This window comes from Helicoverpa armigera, chromosome 29 (genome assembly GCF_030705265.1).
Source record: "Helicoverpa armigera isolate CAAS_96S chromosome 29, ASM3070526v1, whole genome shotgun sequence".
Lineage (NCBI taxonomy): Eukaryota > Metazoa > Arthropoda > Insecta > Lepidoptera > Noctuidae > Helicoverpa > Helicoverpa armigera.
The window spans coordinates 5,162,893-5,183,620 of record NC_087148.1 but is presented as its reverse complement, the minus strand read 5'-3'; the positions used below and the strand labels follow the sequence as shown (position 1 = coordinate 5,183,620).

Below are 20,728 nucleotides of genomic sequence, written 5' to 3'. Positions count from 1 at the left end.
GTATGTACTTTCTTAGTATATCTTAGACACCATTGACTGTGTTTCGGATGGCACGTTAAACTGTGGGTCCCGGCTGTCAGTGAACATCCTTGGCAATCGTTACGGGTAGTCAGAAGCCAGTAAGTCTGACAACCAGTCTTAGCAAAGGGTATTGGGGTGCCCGGGTAACTGGGTTGAGGAGATCAGATAGGCAGTCGCTCCTTGTAAAACACTGGTACTCAGCTGCAACCGTTTAGACTGGAAGCCGACCCCAACATAGTAGTCACTTATAGAAATATTAGAAAGTCTGGGGTGTTGTCAGATGAAAAATAAAATAGCAAAAATCAGCCTAAAAATTATTTTATTGACTAGCAAAAATTATGCTGTACCATAATGTATAACATTGAAGTTATTCTTAATACTAAACAAGCGCGTATATCTATTGTATACTATTTCTGGACTTTAATAACGGCGCTTAGAACAAGCGAGACTATCCCGCACTCGGGTATAGCTTGGAAAGGCAGACGCTTTGATTTTAAAGTTATTTTGTGTATTATCTGTTTATTCTAACTATGTCATAATCAAAATACTCGACGTCACTTAATTTGAAGTTCTACTTAAAATTATATGTATCTGTCGCAGTTTGCATAAAAGTGACAGAAATAATGATGTAGGTACGAGTAGTTCTTAAAATTGAGTGGCGTTTTAGGATTCGGCCTTGGCATTACAATTTATTGCTCAAATTAATTAATTTTATTGCATTTCTTGGACGAAAACTTTGCATTGAACTTCCTATTTCTTTACCTTGAAAAGTTTTACACTTATATTTTTTTCACCGCAAGGCAATATTGGCCGGGCAATGTGTAAAATGACTAGTCAGATTGCTGAATTGCGCTTATTTTTTTAAATTAATGTACTTAGATTTTCTAGAAATGTGTTATGTATATTTTCTGAATAATACACTTTTAAATCAAAACATCCGCTTCCCATTAAAAAAACGGCCTAATTTGGCTCAAATCGTCGTTTTGGCAAATAGCCAATTTAGCCTTAGACGAATATAGTCAAATAGCCGTTACATTAAAAATACATTATATCACTACGCGATGTATAAGTAGATGTATAATATGTACTAATACATAATTATAATATTATCATAAAAAATCTTATTTTTCTTAACTTCACCATTCCAATTACGTATATCCGTTTCCTCGTTTGAGTTTCAGCACTGTTTCGTTCTTTTTTTTTTTAATTTTGTAAGTTGGAGTTTTGAAAGAAATATTATAGTAGAAAATGAAAAATATACATATGGTAAATTATATAAGGTATGTAAATATGGCAACACCAAATTGAAGACCTACTCTTCAAAATTAAAAAAAAATATTGTCGTAGAAAAATGATTTCATAATTTATGTAATTATTTAAAAAAAGTAGGTATGGCAATACCAAACTTGAATAACCTTGAAAATTGAATGTTTTTTAATTACTATAATACTTGCGTAATACTTTTATGGTGTACTTTTTAAATTCCTTAATTCGAAAACTAATGATTATAAGGAAATGTGAAAAAATACATACAAACCAGATTTGACCAAAATAATAAATGTAAAAAAATATGTCGAAATTTTTTTTACTTTTTTTCTTTTTCAAAACTCCAACTTACAAAAACCATTCTTAAGATCAAAAAATATCGTATCAACAATACAATTTAACTTAATATTTTAACATACAACTGTTCTAGAAAGTACTATTGTAACATTAATTTATTAATTAGCATAATATAAGGAAGACTTGTGTATTGCAAAATTTAAAAAAAAAATGAAAAAAAATCTTAAATTGTTAAGCAAGACATTTTTTTAATATAGATAATGCTATAAGAATATACATATGTATGGTGTTACTGTTACAGCCTTTTTATCGTCCCACTGCTGGGCTGCGGCCTCCTCTCACACGGAGAAGGATTGAGCGTTAATCACCAAGGTTGTATGTATGGTGTATCCTATAGTAATTGCGTTAAAAAGTCGTATTGTAAAAAGAAGATTTCGATGCAACTGAAATAGATATAGACGAATAGCACTGTCCCTACTTTCATCATCATCATCTCAGGCATAGGATGTCCACTGCTGAACATAGGCCTCCCCGTTAGATCTCCACAGATACCTGTTGGAGGCGACCTGCATCCAGCGTCTTCCGACGTCATCCCTTCTTTACTTATAGAGAAATAGATATAATACATACATAGATGAACAGGACTATTTTTTATTACTAAATCCCTTTAACTTTACCTAATACAACCACAGTTAAATGTAAAAATAAAATCAATAATTTTCAGTTTGATTTGTAAAATTCAAAAAAATAATTTTGAAAAATATACCTAGACCTGCAATAGTACTTTCTAGAAAGTTTAAATTGGAAGTCCTTTTTTAAAAACGTTTGCTTACAAAACAATAATTAGCGTAATTCTTACGATATTTTTTTATCTATTTCCTTTAGCTTTCCCGCCTTCGCTTTATATCTAAATAGAGATGTGAACTGAATTATCGACTAAAACGTTTAGTTGATTGACTAAATTTAGTCGACATACTAAATAATTTAATATGCTTGACGAAAAACTATGTATTAAAAAGAGGACAAAACTACTACATAAATTTTATTACTGTCTGCAAAAGTAGCTAAAAAAAAACTACACTTTATTTTGAAAAAAAAAACTGCTCAAAATAAGTGTGAAATTGAATCAAATGTTTTTTTTTTTCAATAACTTGGCTGTTCATTTTTAAACTTAATTTCGTGAATATTCTAAAATCAGTCAATAAAAAAAATCTTGTTACTAAAATAAGTATTTTCGTCAAGCTTTACACCTTTAGTGATGTGACTAAAACAACATGATTTTAGTCGATAATTCAGTTCACATCGTTGACTAAATTTTAAGTGTCAATTACGATTTTTTAATACTTTTTTGCGTATACAATTTTGGATTGAACCTTTAAGTTTTCAAAGTATACTATATTTAATGGAAATCGTATCATTTACAATCGTATATTCGTTTTTTTTTTAATACTTATGTACTAGATTAGTTTCTGTGGAGTTATCCGTTTGGTGACCAATATTCGGCCGTTCTCAATATTAAATTTACTTGTTTATTTGCTTTCTAGAAATATAATTTGACATTAGGTCCATATAAGTAATGTCAGATTTCTATAACAACAGTTAGATAGTATATTGAGAACAGCCGTAACTGATTATTTTGTCAAAAAATAACACTAAATCACTTGTATAAATAAAAATAAATTGCAAGAACAAAAGTTGACATAAAAATAATGGTCGTTTACTTATTACTAACTTAAAAATAAAATACATTTTTTAATAAGCTTTTTATACAAAAACATATGTAATTCCGTTATAATTATACTGTACTTATCGTAATGTAATTTTAGTCGAAAAAACTACAGATTTCTCCACAAAAACTAATGAAAAATTAACCTAATATGGCTGTGTAGTAAAATAAAGGAAATTAACAATTGAGTATATTTCAAAACTAATTACTTTTTTTATAAATAAATAGATGCAATATCTCAGTGGACGGTATTCTCTAGTGTTGCATGTAAAAAATATTCTTAGTATCTATTTTAATACGATCGATTTATCTTTCTGAGTCTGAATTTAGTCGACTTGTAACTAATTTCAAAATTTAGTCGATTTCCGACTAATTCAAAATCAACTAATTTCAAAATTCAGTCGAGTTGCAACTATTTTCAAAATTTAGTCGATTACCAACTAATTTCAAAATGTAGTCGAATTCCAACTAATTTCAAAATTTAGTCGATTTCCAACTAATTTCAAAATTTAGTCGATTACCAACTAATTTCAAAATTTAGTCGATTTCTAACTAATTTCGAAATTTAGTCGATTCGCGACTAATTTCAGACTCAAAAAGATATTTCGCGCGTACTATACTTCGTCAGTCGGTGAAATGGGGAAGAAATTTTCAAAAAAAAAGTGTTTAATTCACAACCGGTATCAAAATTGACAAAACGCTAAACAAAGCCTCTTTGAGGATATTTTTTTTCTGTTTGAAGTTGTTTTTTTTTTGAGTTTTCGTTTTTGGTAAAAATGTTCCTCTGAAAGTACAATTCAAATAAAAACCCAGACATGTTTCTAAATAGGATCTGTTTTAACCAACTTTCCTCAAAGGGGATCTCAATTCGACCGGGTATTGTTTTTCTGTATTTTTTAAGTTATCTCAATCAGAAATCTAAAGCATTTTTACCAAAAACGAGAAGTGAATGAAAATGTTGATCTTTTCACCTACTTGATATTTTCGAAATTAATTTAAATTTTTCTTCTTTACAATATCATTGAATATGGGAAGACGTAGAAATATGAGACTTTAAGATCAAATAATATTAAATATTTACACAAAATAAAAATACAAATTTAGCATATTTTTCTTATCGATAAGTGAAAAGACCAACACTAAAAGAATTCCATTAGTTTTGCCAGTTAATATGAATAGTTCATTATTTTGTTTAATAATATTTGAGGTATGGATTACGTATACAAAGTTCTAGGTTCAAATCTCGAGTGGTAACAGTATGGATTCACAAAATTAATACACAGATTAGCACAGTGATGTGCAAACTATTTCGATAAAAACTTAGTTTCTACAAAAGAATTGTATACCTTTTTTTGAATATATTTTTACATTATTAAAATGGCCGAGGGATATTTCTCCTCACGTTATTTTAGTTTAGCCATATAAAAGTAGCTTTATAAACTTAGAAAGAGGTTTCAAATAGTTTTTCTATTATTATAACGTATTTTATTAAAACACTGTTGGAACGCTTCTTTTTTTGCGTTCTTTGCTAGTTTTTTAAATCCCAAATTGACAAGTTAACTTTAACCGTTAAAAAAACAGTTTAATAAATTTCGTTAAAAAAACAGCAAATCGTATACATTAAATGATATCGTAAGATTTCGTATACAAATTGTTGACTTCGTATATTTTCTTGTATACTTAGATCATTGACTTTAACAATATGTACTTTTTTCAATTTATAAGTAATATAATAATGGCATCCGACTGTCGGCCACGGCAGCTGTTCTCATATAAGGAGATCAGTCAGCTGCGCAGGACATATTATAGTGCACGAGCATTTGCTTGTACACAGGTGCACTCACTATTCCTTCACTCTCATAATAAGTAATATAAAGCTTACATGAACGCACATATAAATAGAATATTTAATATTGACGTTATTCAACTGCCGTATATCTAACGAGACTTGGCTAGGGCACTGCAGTGCCTGAACAAAATCGATAAATTTGTCGATATTTTGTATCGAAATTAGTTTGCACATCACTATCATATTTTTATATACATCTGTGTTTATTTCAAATATTTTTTGACTGTTATTCATTCAAGAAATTGATTTACCGACAAAGTGTTTTAGTGTCAAGAAATTATCGTAATTTTATTTATGTTTTTAATTTGTTTTACCCACACTGCTACTACCCAAAATCTTTTAAATCTACACTTAAACTTATGGTATACTGTCAATATATTTTATATTATTATGTCTTTTTTTATATAAATAAACGAATTTATTGTGACATGGCGTTTGTCATGAAAAGACCTTTAAAAATTAATACGTATACATTGAATCGTAACTGGGTATCGACTATATCGATTTATTTTTTTGTTTTATCGATACATTCGAGTTTTAGGAACGGTACATCACTAGTGAGAGGATTTGTCGAATTTCGAAAACTAGTTTTCGTGTGTCGTTTAAAAATTACTTTTAATAAGTATATTAAAACAATATTTCACTGGTTTTATTATGATTTTCATTTAGATATTTCTGGTAACTCAGTATTTGCATAGTGTTAAACAACCTTACTACAACCTTACTAAAAAAACTTAAACATCTGTTTTACACTTGTCTAAAAAAATTGTGGCTGCAAAATGAACCATATATCAACGTCATATTCTGATTTTTTTTTAGACAAGTCTTAAACTGACGTTTAAAAGTTTTGGTGGTAAGGCGGTGAACATATAAGTTTTTAAATTACGACAAAATATTTCAAACTTCCAAATTCATTTTCTAATCTCTCTCAAGACATTTGGTGAGAATTATAGCAGTTTTTTATACATAGAAATCTTACCTTCTCAATATTTTTTCAGTAATTTCATAGTGTTCGTTCCTAAAACTCTGATAATATCCTAATGCATAGTTTGCTGTATTGGGTATGTGACTTCCGGCTGTTCTGCGGCCGGATCCTGTTCATCCCCCGAAGCCTCGCCTTCTTGGTCTTCGTCCTCTGATGATGACAGGAGACCTGGAGACAAGGTCATATTTGCGGTGAGGAAAAAACAATACTTGATTGCCTCGAAAACGGTAGAAATAATTAACGATAACTTCAAAAAAACAAATTCTTTATTGCAAAATCAGTAGGTAAAAAAGAATCTTACAACTAGGTATGTACAAATATATGTCTATGCATATACATACAACAGTATACTCGAAATTGTAAGTATATTAAATAAATAATAATAAATAAATAAATTCTTTATTTTCACCAAAAGCCATCACAACATTAACATCCGTAAAGACTAGGCATAAATTATAGGTTTTGTAAAACATTAAACTCTGGCTCCTAAACTAGGCATGTGCCTGTGACTTAGGAGTCAGTGATTCTCCAATAAACGTCAGAGTAAGCATATGATTGAAGCGATTCAGGACGTTACAATAAATGAGCAATGGTAACAAAAAAGAATAAAACTGTTCTAATTTGTAGGGAGGAAGAGAGAGATAAAAACAATTTAATAAAACTAAAGAGGTTTAACGGTAAGGTTAGTACGGCAGTAAGTTTAGGGTGATTGTGAGTGTAACTGTAGTGGGAATGTATGGGATGTGTTGTATGTCAATGTATAGAAGTGTGTTTGTATGTGTAATGAAAGAGTATGGGTGGAATAATAATGTTAAATTTATAATAATTTACCCAGTAGGAGATCCTCAGTATTGTCGTAATTAAGTGTATGTAGATAGTCTATAAGTAAGTTTTTACAATGATATTTAGGGGATGAATAAATGTTTAATTTTTTGTTGAGAAAGTTGTACAGATAACCGCTATTAACGTAGAACTGGCGTCTGGCAAAGGCAGTTCTATGGCGTTCATGCGTGAAAACATTGTATTTTCGTCTGCAAGTTGAATCCATTGGGGGACGTGTAGAGTGTTTGCGAAGAGCAGACAGGAGAACATAAAGTTGTCTGACTGTTAGAAAATTGCAGTCAGAATAGAGTTGCATAGTGGGATACCTACGCGGAAGAGAGAACATTACCTTGAGCACAGCTCTCTGGGCTCTCTCAAGGCGAATGAATACATTTTGTGTGGCTCCACCCCAAACGGGCAAGCAGTACGTTAAAACAGAGCGGCACAGAGCTAAATATACTATTTTAAGTGTTTCAAGATCAGCAGAATTTCGCAGCTTCTTGAAGACGTATATCAGCTTACGTACACGGGACGTGACCTTGGCTATGTGGGGATGCCAGTTGAGATGCTGATCAATTAGTACTCCTAGATATCTTACATGAGTCGTTTTGTGAGGGAGAGGCAGCTACATTGCGCTAAAGAACCACAGTGATGTGCTTTTAGGGTCAAGGAATTAGAAGGACATTGATTTGACTTGATAGCAAAGGGGACGTATACGGTTTTGTCTACATTTAAAGTGAGCAAGTCATCAGACAAACATTTCATCACGCAGCAGAGCGCTGCCTCGGCATTTTGGTATGCCTGGGTCCAGTTACATCCATCTACGATAAGGGCAGTGTCATCCGCATAGGTATATATCATACAGTTATCAAGAGGTAGTGTACAGAGATCATTTATGTAAATGAGAAAGAGGGTGGGACCCAGGATGCTTCCTTGCGGAACGCCAAAAGTCATTGGAAGTTCATCACTTTCATATTGACCAATTTTAACTATTTGAGTACGATCTTTGAGATAGTCTGCAAAGATTTTCAACGGTAGTCCACGAATTCCAAGTCTTTCCATTTTTTCAATAAAGCTGGGGCAGAGACAGTGTCAAAGGCCTTTGACAAATCTAGGAAAATTCCCAGGCACTTGCGTTTTCTGTCTAGCGTCCTAGCTACGTGATTCGACAGATGTAATACTGCATCCTCAGTACTAACTCCATTTCGGAACCCGTATTGGTTTTTGGCTAAGATGTTGTTTGACTCAAGAAAGCTTATCAGATTCTTATTTAGTACCCGTTCCAAGATCTTTGACATTGCACTTAAAATAGAAATGGGACGGTAATTATTAACATCATCTTTGCACCCGGATTTATGAATAGGGTGAACGAGTGCTTTTTTAAACGTCTTAGGAAAGACACCAGCACTTATGCACAGGTTACAGACATGTGTAACAATCGGAACTAATACTTTTCTCGCGCCTTTAATAATTTTAGATGGAATACAATCATAACCTGTAGCACAGTCAGTCCTTAGACCCAGGATAATGGATTCAACATCGAGCTCGGTAACCTCAAGAAGCATCATTGAGCCACACGACTGTGAGTTAGCCACGGGATTGGACACCATAGAGGATGATTTAAATTTTGAAGCCAAACTGCTGCCTACATTAGCAAAAAAGTTATTAACGTAATTTAGCGAGGATTTAGGGTTATCTAATAAGTTTACTAGCTCAGAGGAAGGCGAACACTGTGTTTGCAGCTCCGAGACTTTCTTAATAACATTCCACGTAGCTTTAACATTATTTTTAGCATTGCGAAACAGTTCTTTTTCGTAAGAGCGTTTAAGTTTTCTCAGCAGGGAATTGCAATAATTGCGATAGCGAGTGTAGGTGATTTTTAAAATCTCATTGTTAGCCGACTTTTTGAGTTTAATATGCATACGATCACGGTGCCTTATACAGCGGAGTAGTCCCGGTGTGACCCAGGGCTTTAAATTACGTTGTTTTCTTGGGACAACTAGAATATGAGTGTGCTCAGTAACAATGGAGGAAAGTTTACCTATAAGCGCATCTGCGGCATCATTAGGATCAGATATAGACAGGATTGGAGACCAGTCATGGGTTTTAATACTCTCAATTGCGGAATCACAGTCTAATTTTGCCCTAGTTCGGGTGACATCCGAATGTACACCCGGTTGCATAAGAATAGCAATGTCGGTTCGTGATCTGTTATGGATGATTCAATAACGAAAGCCGTAGCGCGTTTATTTGTTTTTATTAAAATATGGTCTAAGCAATTTGAGAGCCGAGTCGGGAACAGATGTGCTGGAAGAAGTCCGTTAGAGGCAGTACAGTTTAAATAGTCATCCGAGTGACTGTCAGTATTGTCGACCCTAATGTCAATGTTCATATCACCAATCAAGACCACGGAAGAAGTTCCTATTTTGAGAACACTATCGAGGCTGTCTATAAAGTTATCTATATTTTTAAAAGAAGGTGGTCGGTAAATAGCGACTATAGTGATGTCTTCTATACAACAAACGAGGCAGTTTGCATCAGCAAATACTGGTTCTTTAATATTAGCTTTAATGGAAGATTTAACATAAATAACACAACCATCATTTTGATTGTATGTGATATTAGTGGAATATGACGTAAAGTCATCCAAGGTCGGCAAATGCGACAGTTTACTCAACCAACACTCGGTGAGAATGAGCACGTCACACTGGAAACCCAATAGCCGCATTAGCACTACAACTTCGTCAAAATTTTTATTGATACTTCTTATATTTAAATGTAAAATTTTTAATCCTTTAGTCGGGTCTCTTATGAACTGTATGCATTTCTCAGGTTGACATTTGAATGATTTAGAAACGTGAAGCGCGTCTAATTCCTTATTAATAATATCTTGATTAGCCATTTGTTTTAGGAATACTCGTGTACAAACTGTGTAGCAAAAAATTGGACAGGATTGCTTTATTTAAATAGAAATGCTTGAGAAATATACTGTGAATCGTTTTAGTATAGCGGCTAATTACTGTATTCGCGTGTGTGTTAAGAGGATAATGACAAATTTTGTATTTGAGTGATTTAAATTGTGTAAAAGTAGTTTGTGTGCGTTGTATGACTGTATTAATGTGTAAGATGTAACAGATGAATGAATGTAAGAGTATATTGCTTAATTTTGATGTTAAACTTAACATTAAAAATAAAATTAAAAATAAACAGTAAAGGATCACAGAGATAACAATATGGGAACCAGAATTATTTATACAATAACAAGAGATATTATGTGCTAGTCAAATAATTAGGTTTTGGCTATCCAATAGGCTGAAACATTTTTCAGAATTGACAAGAATCTGTTTGTCTCCTTCTATTTTACGGAGAAATATGTTACCATTTGAGATCCAACAGAACTTAAACTTGTTTTGTTAGCAAACTCTCTGGCTTGGAAGAATAGCTTTTTTGTGCTTGCTGGTAGATGATCGGAGATATACACGGGTTGCGGATCACCTGACAAACCTATGACAGCTGTGTTCAATTTGTCGTACCTTCCTTTTCCCTTGTTGTAGTTTCGTACGGCAGTAAGGAATGTCTGCTTAGTTTGCACAGTTGAGAATTCCGTTATAATTGGCCGCGGGGAGCTGGAGGAGGTAGATTTCACTGGTAGTCGGTAGATATCGCGAAGCTCCTTTTCATCAATGGATACACCAATAGCAGTGCCAACATCACATACCGTTTTCAAAAGGCTGGTGCAGGATTCATTATTAACTTGTGGTATGTTACGTAATTCTATGGCGGATGATCTTGATTTATGTTGAAGGTCAACAATTTTCCGTTCAAGAGATTCAATGTAGGTTTGCTGCTCGCGTCGCTCCCTCCTCAGTATGTCCACTTCAGTCTTTAAATCTTCAAACTGTTTATTAAGGAAATCAATGGACTGAACAATTCCAGCGTTTGCCTTACATATCTCCGAGTTTGTTGCCTGTATTTTACTATTCTGAGTTTTAATGTCTTTTATATCCGAAGAGAGCTCAGCTATTAATGTTGTTTGGTCTGCAAGAATTTCTCGTAGGTCCTGCGGTTCCTGAGAGCCCTTACCTGCCGAAATGCTTTGTGGTGAGGTATTTTTACGCGGACGCTTACTACTTCTTTGAGTGCTTACGTATTCGCACTCAGCCACAGCAGTAGTGATATCCGGTTCAGAGCGTGTTTGGGACTGACTTATATTGTCGACCGGAGTTTTAGAGCTTTTGGGTGGTGTTCGTTGTACCCCTGCCATGTTAACAACCAAAACATATAATAGGTTGAGAGCAAATATCAACAATAATGCACAGGCAAACAATAATGCACAGGCAAAACGGTATTTCACAAGACCGATGACAACAGGCAGCAGCGTTCGCGTAGCCGGCACACTGATCTCGTAGTTGTTTCGTAGCACAGGCGCGTGACGTAGCGGCGCGTGACGTAGCGGCGCGCGCTATGTGAGCGTAGCAGCGGTGGGTGACTCACGCGCGTAGCACGTAGCGCATTCAAGCGCACCGTTGTTCTGCTGATCGTAGCAACTGTCACGGTGGCGCGATGAGTAAATGGTCCGGTCACTTGTCACTTGGGTGATGGTTCGAATCCGACTAATCACGATCACTTTTACAAAACCACTTTGACGCGTACACGACACTACTAATTATGTCTCACTCTAGGACCACCCAGTGGGAGGAGCCCTCAGGTAAGATCATGCAAAGAGCGACAAGGAAATGAGTCCAACTACAATTAGCCAATCACAAATTAAGATGCACGAGCAAACGACACACGTCCCCTCTGTTCAACGTCTAGCGCGAGAATGAATTGAAAAAAAGATCAATAATTCTTGACCAATAGTCTATGCAAAAATGTTCCTTCTTTCTTTCTTTAACATAATAAAATAACAAGTTTTTACTTTTAGACAAGCTGTTCCAGTAGCTTCTGAGATTAGCGAATTCATACAACTCAACTCTTCAGCTTTATAAAAATACAGTTAATGTAGATATTACCGTTAAGGTGCAGGTAAAATTTGATTGGGTAAATTTTTCAATCATAAATCAACTTCTATCTAAGGAAGAAATAAAGTAGTTTGACATATTTATTTTCTATACGGAATTTGTCAAAACGTTAAACGTTATATAAAAGTTATCTAAGTAGTATACATAACTTACCGGCAGTGAACTGTGGGTTGGAGAGTGCGTCGGGCCAGTAGCGCTTGCTTATAGACGAACCGTTCTTGCCTTTCTTACCGCCTGGAATTCAAACATTATTTTTAGAACTAAAAGATTATTTAGGAGAATAACAAAATAAAGGTCAGACAGTATAGACAAGTCAGTTTTGCTTTAAACAACTTTTCACCTCTAATTTTCACATTCACTTATATTCTTCATCAAAACAGTTCATCTTCATCTGCCGAGCCTTTCCCCAACTATGTTGGGGTCGGCTTCCAGTCTAACCGGATGCAGCTGAGTACCAGTGTGCCACAAGGAGTGACCGCCTATCTGACCTTCTCAACCCAGTTACTCGGACAACCCGATACCCTTTGGTTAGACTGGTGTCAGACTTACTGGCTTCTGACTAGCCATAACGACTGTCAAGGATGTCGGGTAAGGGTGCTGGAGTATATACTGACCAGGTTTATCAGCACAGTCCAGCATTTCGAGGTTGAGATACTTACTTGGACTTTTTAATGATGTTACTTGGCAAGTTAATAGAAAATTATATACTTGATTCATTGCGTTTAGTAGGTTTACAACAGGGTGTGTGAAAACTTGCCAAGTAACATCATTAAAAAGTAACTATTTTTAACTGAGGTATGTGTATGGAACTTGGTACTTATTCAGATCTCACTTCTTTTATAGGCGAAGCATTCCCATATTATCGAACTTGGCAGCCTTTCACATTTTTGTTTTGGGTGGGATATATACTGACCAGGTTTATCAGCACAGTCCAGCATGGGTTGCAGGATGCGGCGTCTTGCGTTGATGAACCAGTTGTTCACTTGTAGTAACGTCAGCCGGGTCTGTGCTGCTAGCGAACGCTTTTCTTCTTCAGTCGGATAAGGGTGCTGTGGACAAAAGAATAGGGTATTTTAGTCTAGATGAGAAAAAAAATAAAAGTGTATTACAATGATTGTTTAGAGGAAAAGCAATCGGGAAATGTTAGTTTCACTTCGTAAGGTACATAAATATATTTTTTATTGCAGTTTAAAGTTTTTAGGTTTTTTTATCTGTCTTTGAACACTACGAAATGTCGCCGCCATGCTAATGACGTCATTACGGTAGTAAACAACTTTTAACCAAGTGTTTCTCATATTTATATCCACTGGTACTTGAATCCATAATTTGTCTGGTGTTTTTACACTAGTGTTCTCACATTCAGAAACAACACACCAACGATACGGAGCATAATTACTCATTATTACAATTTTCAATACATATCAAAATATGTATTACTGACAGCTGTAGTTTGTTTACTAACGTAATGACCAAAAAACAATCATGGCGTCCGTTGTGTGCCGCGTTTTCGCGAAATACGCGCGAAATTTGAAATTATGATAAAACAATTAATTTATATTCGTACATAACGTGAGAAAAAAAAATATTTTTAATTTTTTAGAGATATATTAAGACTAAAGAATTTATTTAAGATATATTTCAAAAATGCATGTAATACCCTATTGTTATTAATTAAATAGTATAGAAAATAATAATGGCGTCCACGGCCGATTTCGGCCACGGCGGCTGTTCTGATATAATGAGATCAGCTGCGCTGCGCAGGACATATTATAGTTTGGGCACATTAGCTTGGACTGCGGTGCACTCACTATTCCTTCACTCTCATAGCGCGATGCGACGACAAGCCGACACCGCCGGAGAGAGATCAGGCCCGGGTTACTCTGTTCACGAGCTCCATGTGGTACTCAGCTATATCCGGTTAGACTGGAAGCCGACCCCAATATAGTTCGTAAAAGACTCGGGAGATAACCTGTCTGTACAAATGCTTGTGCACTTATAATATGTCCTGCGCAGCTGGCTGATCTCCTTATACGAGAACAGCCATGACTGCATGGTCATTATTATTACAGATATTTATTGTTTTTTTTTTTCAGATGGCATTTTTTGCTTGTTGGCATTTTTTTATATTTTTTTAGCTTCTTTTTTACGATGGTAAAACTCATCAAATGACCCCTCCCGCTGTGGGTTACGCACGGTGAGGGAGTGTCAGACTTTTACCTCCCCACTCAGAGACATTTAATGGTTACTTAAGCCACTCCTTAGTGAAGGATTTGTATGACATTCCGTCACTAGGGAGCGACAGAATGTCATACAAAATACAAACAAATGCAAAATGAAAAACAAATACAAAATGTTAAGTAATCATTAAATGTCTCTGAGTGGGGGGGAGGTTACTGACTAAAAATCCATCATGTTCCTTGGTAGGTCTTTTATGTGCCAGGGCCGCGGTAACTCTTTCGAACAATCCCGTAGCCCCGGCAGACCTTGACCCAGCTTACCACGAGGTGTTGGAACAGCCAGGCCCGCATGACCTGTGTAGCGTGTCGCGGCAGTACTCCGCGCTTGCCGGCCGCGTCGTCCAGCTCGTCGTCCGGGGGGGGCGAGCCCGACACTGATGAGCACGAATTGTTGGAGTTTGTTCCTGTAGGGTAATAAAAAAAAATATTAAAAGATTCGTCATCATCATAGTCATCATCATTATTGTCATTGTTATGTTGGTAAACCTAGCGCTGAATGCGCGCGGTAATGTTGGTACGCCGTACGCGGGCTGCGTCCCGAACGTTCCCGCCTTTTTTATGAATTGTGCAAAGTCAAAGTCAAATCATTTATTTCATTTAGGCCTTTACAAGCACTTATGAACGTCAAAAATATAACTAAGTTTGATTCTAGTAACCCATTTCAAAAGTAGCAACAGACTAGCGAGTTTGATTAACGTATTATACTGCGTTGTTCCTTTTTTTCCCGCGCAAATACCTAACAACCATCATCATGATCATCGTAATACAGTGGATTGTCTACTGTGATACACGAAAGACAGTACTATGTATATCTCTTCCACATATTTTACACTATTTATTACCACGAAATAGTACTTTTGAAACATGGTGTGTGATGGAATGGCTCCAATTTTATTTTACATTTAATGTTGTTGCATCAGACCAAAGTAATTTTAACCTCCCCACTCAGAGACATTTAATGATTACTTAAGTAACTCCTTAGTGACGGAATGTCATACAAATCCTTCACTAAAGAATGGCTTAAGTAACCATTAAATGCCTCTGAGTGGAGAGGTAAGTTATGTTTTTATTTTTGTACTAGCTGATCCCCCGAACTTCGTATCGTTTAAACCTTCCCTGGACCTATACAAACACTTCAAAACCTTAAAAAGCCAAATCGGTCCAGCCATTCTCGAGCTTTAGTGAGACTAACGAACAGCAATTCATTTTTATATATAAGATAAGAAGATAAGTATAGTATTTTATTTTTAGGTAGTTTAAGTTTGTTTTATATAGTGTACATATTCTTATTTAAATAAAAACTAAGTTATTTTAAATGTTATATATTGTACAGTTTATTAAATAAATATATTAAGTAGTTATTTATAATAGTAGATAGTGCTTACCAGTGAAGGAGTCAGTGGATATAAGTCCGGCGCCTATCTGACTGATCGGCGTCGAACCTTGGACCACTAATGACGCTGCAAACAGAGAAATGAAAAATTATTACAAATTATAGAATTTTTTAAGGCTCATCCACAAATTAACCGTGGTTCAATTTAATATATTTCATTTGGATTGTTATTATACGTATATTAGACGAAAACGAGGTGGGGGTGGGCTTGTGACATCTCACCTATGTAAAATTTATACAAGAAATGATTTAAAGCATAACGTTGCATTTTTGTTGTTATTTATTTGTGGTTCGTGTTGCCTAAAAGACGTGGCGAGTTGTCCCGATGGGACGACTGCACCGTACGACAAAATGCACGGGTGTATTAATCATCATCTTCCAGGCCCCGCTCCGGGCTGCTTTGTGAAAGTTTCTAAAACTCACAAAGCGATTACGGCCCGACTTGGGAATCGAACCCGAGACCTCGTGCACTTGAGTGATGATGATGGTGATATTTTAAGGTTAAATAATATCATTCGTTATAATAAATGTAGGTATGCATACGTGTATCTCTGCTGGGCGGCGCGTAGGGCAGCTCGGGATGCGGCGGGTACACGCTCGGGAACACCGGCGCCGCGCCCGCCACCGGCGACTGACGACAAACATGTATTATTATTAAAAATAATGTCAAAAAACAATTTTGGCAAAAATATCAAGAATGCCAATATCAATATTTTTCGAATACAATACGAAAGTAACAAGCTTTTTAGTGCTTATCAAAAAGAAACCAAAATTTATTTAAAGATTTTTTTTTACCCCCACCCAGTGCGATTTAGCGGTTTTTTCCGCTGTAAGCACCTTTTCTATCGTAAAATATTTAATCAATTTCTCAAATATAAAGACCATGATTATTAAATGAAAAAGTAAATATAGGTATACATTTGTTTGAATGCCTATTTTAAAATTTTAGTTACGACATGAAATATATATCAATAATGCGAATTTTAGGAAAAGCAATTGAGGATAACTTTATCCTTCACAAGAAAATATTCCCTTTCTAACTACTTATTTACATTTTTTTTTATAAATTACAGAAGAAAAGGGTATATAATTATAAAAGTGTAACATACATTTCATACCTGATATTGTGGCGAGTTGGAGGTGCTCGAGTGCTCGTCTATGGAGCCCGACAGATTGTTGTTGCTTTCTACTCCTCCTGCAAATAGAATAGTTATATTTTAATCATTTGGCTAGCCTTTTCTCAGCTCTGTTGTGATTACAGTGTAACTGGATGTAGGTGAGTACCAGTATGTACGTGGAGCGACTGCTTGTATGACCTGCTCAACCCAGTTACATGGGCAAGATGATTCCTCTTGTAAGACTGGCTTTCTGACTTTCAGGCTTCTGGCTACTAGTAACGAATGCTAGAAATATTCAAATGACAGCCGTGTCTCAATAATTTGTCGTGCTTCCATAAACACGAAGCAACTCGACATGAAAAGATAGTCACTTATCCCAAATTATCAAGGCAACCCCTTGGTAAGACTGTCAGACTTCCTGGCTTCTGACTAGTATGAAAACTGAATGAAAAGTCTGTCTGACCACCTCAACCCAGTTATCCGTGCAAGATGATAACCCTTGGTAATTGTTTTAAGTCTTGGTAATAAATACTTTCTAGCTTCCGACTGCTCTGGAAACTGCAGGAAAGAGCTCTGTTTAACCTTCCTATCCCAGTTGCAAACCCTTGGTAAGTTTGTCAGACTTTCTGGCTTCTGACTAATTACAGCGCACGCACATTAGCTTGGACTGCGGTGCACTCACTATTCCTTCACTCTCATAGCGCGATGCGACGACAAGCCGACACCACCGGAGAGAGACCAAGCTTTCTACCTACCCTGGACATTGCAGAAAATACCTGTATATCTAGTAATAATATGTACCTGAGCTGTAATCAGTCCGCAGCAAGTTTTCACTCTGCATCTTAGTCTTGAGACAGGCGATGTATCGACCGCAGAAGTCTCGACATAGCTCCTGCACTTTTTCTAGCTCTAATAGGTGGATTCGTAGCACCTGGAATTATGAAAAATCACAGGATTAATATACGCAGTAGTAAAAATAAGATTTTCGACTTAATTAACTAACTAAGGCATTATTTAGGGTTTTACCAATCCATTCTACCATCGATCAATGGCGTCGTTTGAAGTCGGTCGATAGGTCTTGTAACATTCTTATTGTTTTGCTGCTTGATAGAGAAGGCCACGATTACAAATGCAAGAAAAAAGAGCTTCTATCGTTATCATGGCCTGACTGACTGATACGCAAATTGAACATATATTTCGTCAAACAAATGCAGGTCATGAAGGTTCAAGTTCATCTTTATACTTGCTCAAGAGAATTCCTTTTGACGACTTTCTTCAATCCAGTAGTGGACACACAAGAATCACCGTGATTTTTGACCCACGCGTAAAATGCTCTCATCGGTACTGTCCAATTTTTTATGTTCTACGATACATTTTTGGGATTTGCAATTCCAAATAAAAGCTTTAACACATAATGACTTAAATACATAATTTAGGTAAGTATATAAAACACCATTTCAAAACGATTTACGAAATAATTTTAAAAGAAACTTGGTAATTTGAAATTCGCAATACCTGAATACTCTTAATCATAAGTCCGTCTATCTCAGGATCATCAACAAGGAAAGGCCTGCGGTCTCGTCTCTGGTGCTGCACGAAGGCCTGCAGGTCAGCCCCGAAAGCCTCCGCGGCCGGGGGCTCCGCCCCTGCCGTCGCTTGCTCGCATCTCTCGAGGAGGAGTGCCAGGAGGGGGAAGAGGGGGTGTCTGGAAGATTTGGGGTGTGAATTAGACCTTATCGAGAGTTCAGAAAGCTTCCTAGAAACAGATTGCTAGAAAGCGGTGTATAGGGGGCATTTTTGGGGATTTGTGTACAATGTGTGTCCAATTGACGTGAAAAGGGGTTTATTTATTTTAATTAACATATTTGGATTTGAATTCAAACTGTCATCAATCTGGTAATGTTCTCGCAATAGTCAAAGGCGAAACGTAACTAAATTCCGTGGCATGTGTCTAACCATGTGGCATATATTCAGTCGTCAAACTTATACACCCCTGTTTTTGGGTAGGTGGTGAGTTAAAACTTGTATATCGCACATGATCGGGGAAACTTATATAATATCTTAAGTCAGAACTCATAAGATCCAGAACAGACCTCATTCTCAATATCATCATCAGCCTTATTTACTGCATATATAGCCTCCTCTCATAAAGAGAAGGAATGAGCGTTAATCACCACGTTTTTTCAGGTTTTCTCGAGAAGTTTTCTTTAACCTTTTACATAAGCGTCCAAGACACTATTTGGACTTTCTTTCTGTTTAACGGCCCAGTAAAAGATATCTATGATCTCAAGACATGCTTCCCCAAACACCACGGATAACAAATCATACAAGAAGAGACATACTTATACACAGCCCTCTTGTCGGCCTCGAACTGCGCCTGGTCGGCGTCCGCGGCGGGCGCACCGCCGCCCTGCATCCCGCCAATATCAACAGCTTGGCTGCCTCATCTAGAAACAAGGATAGATAGGATTTAATTCAGTGTTATTTAAACAGTTATGTAAATCTTGTCATATATAATACTATAATAATTTTTTATAGGAAATGCGTTATCTATACTTATATTATAAAGAGGTTTGTAAGTTTGTAGGTAGGGGGTATAATTTTTGGAACCGCTGCTGGTCAGATTTCCAAAATTCTTTCACTGATGGATAGCTACAATGTTCCTGGGTGCCATAGGCTATATTTTATCTAGGTACGGACAGTAGTTCCCACGAGACGCGGGTGGTACCGCGGGAAAACAGCTAGGCCTATCGATAACTGGGCTATGTAACTCGGAAATCATTTACCAAATCGAACCAGTTCGTGAGAACCATATAATATTGCAGTTTAGATACCTAGATCAGATAAGCATTTACTTTAAGTTTTACTCGCATCACATCAATAGGGAATTACAGTACCCGCATATAACACGTCTCCGTTACAAATTCCATCAAAATTGCTTCATTATTCACTCCATTGTGAAAACTCTAACTTGTCAACATTCCCATTCATAAAAACTTACTGATCCTCAAAAAAACAGCAAAGCAAACAAATAAACTAAAACAAAATACAACAAACAACTATATAACTATAAAAATAAACAGTCGAAATAATATCACTGGCAACACCGACCGTCGACGGCAATAAAAAGATATATTAAAAGCGGGCCACACATTCATCACAAGTGTTGCCACTAGATTGATATAAAATACCACTTATTTTCTTTACTGTTTCCTAAGGGTGGTTTTTAATGTCTTATGGGGTGTAAGGACTGTTTAAGATAGGTAGGGATATTATAAACATACTTGCTTTTGGTTCTGCAAGAAAACTGCCCCATTTAGACCACACTGCTAACTTTTAGTCGGCCGATATTTTGTTTGGGCTCTTAAATCAGTATGAAGATGAATGGTAGTACGCACATTACAAAGATCAGGTATTTAGCCGGTATCAGACCGACTGAAAACTTTGAATAGAAATATTTTTTTTCCATCTGGTTCCGGCTACATAGAATTTCGACATACTATATTATATCTAGCAATTTCCTCTTCAAAAACCCAGAACTTTTAGCCGAAATATTTCGCCAAAAAAGCCCCGAAATCACGTCCACACATTTTGGCAAAGAAACTCCGCAATACTCTTTCCCCTAAGATATAGACGGTAGATAATTAATCCCAGCCGATTTGGCTAAAATAAGGAAAAAGGGAAAAATTTTTACTTATTACATTTTGTGTTTCACGCTAGGAACAAAAAGGATTCTGCTATTTTGTGTAGGTATTTTTGTAACTAGCTTTCAAAGGTTTGACCTGCGTCCTGTTGGAACTATTTACTTCGCGAAAAAGTTCTTCGATGAATTGAGTTTCTCGTCTCATATGACAACCTCCCAATATTCTACATACGAGTTAAAATGTTGACATTAGCCCTATACAAGTATTGTATATACAAGTATTGTCCTGTATTAGTAAGCAAAGAACAGATGGAGTATTGAGAAAGGCTGATAAAGAACTTCAAGTCCAA

The 20,728-nt window shown here is 35.9% G+C and overlaps 1 protein-coding gene across 1 annotated transcript in view; it reads right to left on the bottom strand.

Moving 5' to 3' along the window:
* Positions 1 to 323: 323 nt before the first annotated feature.
* The window catches only part of LOC110382452 (homeobox protein PKNOX2), a 46,399-nt gene continuing 25,994 nt past the window's right edge, over positions 324 to 20,728 (bottom strand). Inside the window, exons 2-11 of the mRNA XM_064042604.1 lie at positions 19,078 to 19,182; positions 18,251 to 18,440; positions 17,537 to 17,666; positions 16,736 to 16,812; positions 16,161 to 16,248; positions 15,610 to 15,684; positions 14,486 to 14,628; positions 12,901 to 13,036; positions 12,141 to 12,221; positions 324 to 6,312 (exon numbers count right to left, since the gene is read on the bottom strand). Coding sequence (XP_063898674.1) covers positions 6,197 to 6,312; positions 12,141 to 12,221; positions 12,901 to 13,036; positions 14,486 to 14,628; positions 15,610 to 15,684; positions 16,161 to 16,248; positions 16,736 to 16,812; positions 17,537 to 17,666; positions 18,251 to 18,440; positions 19,078 to 19,151 — 1,110 coding nt within the window. The 5' untranslated portion in view covers positions 19,152 to 19,182 and the 3' untranslated portion in view covers positions 324 to 6,196. The remainder of the gene's footprint in view (positions 6,313 to 12,140; positions 12,222 to 12,900; positions 13,037 to 14,485; positions 14,629 to 15,609; positions 15,685 to 16,160; positions 16,249 to 16,735; positions 16,813 to 17,536; positions 17,667 to 18,250; positions 18,441 to 19,077; positions 19,183 to 20,728) is intronic.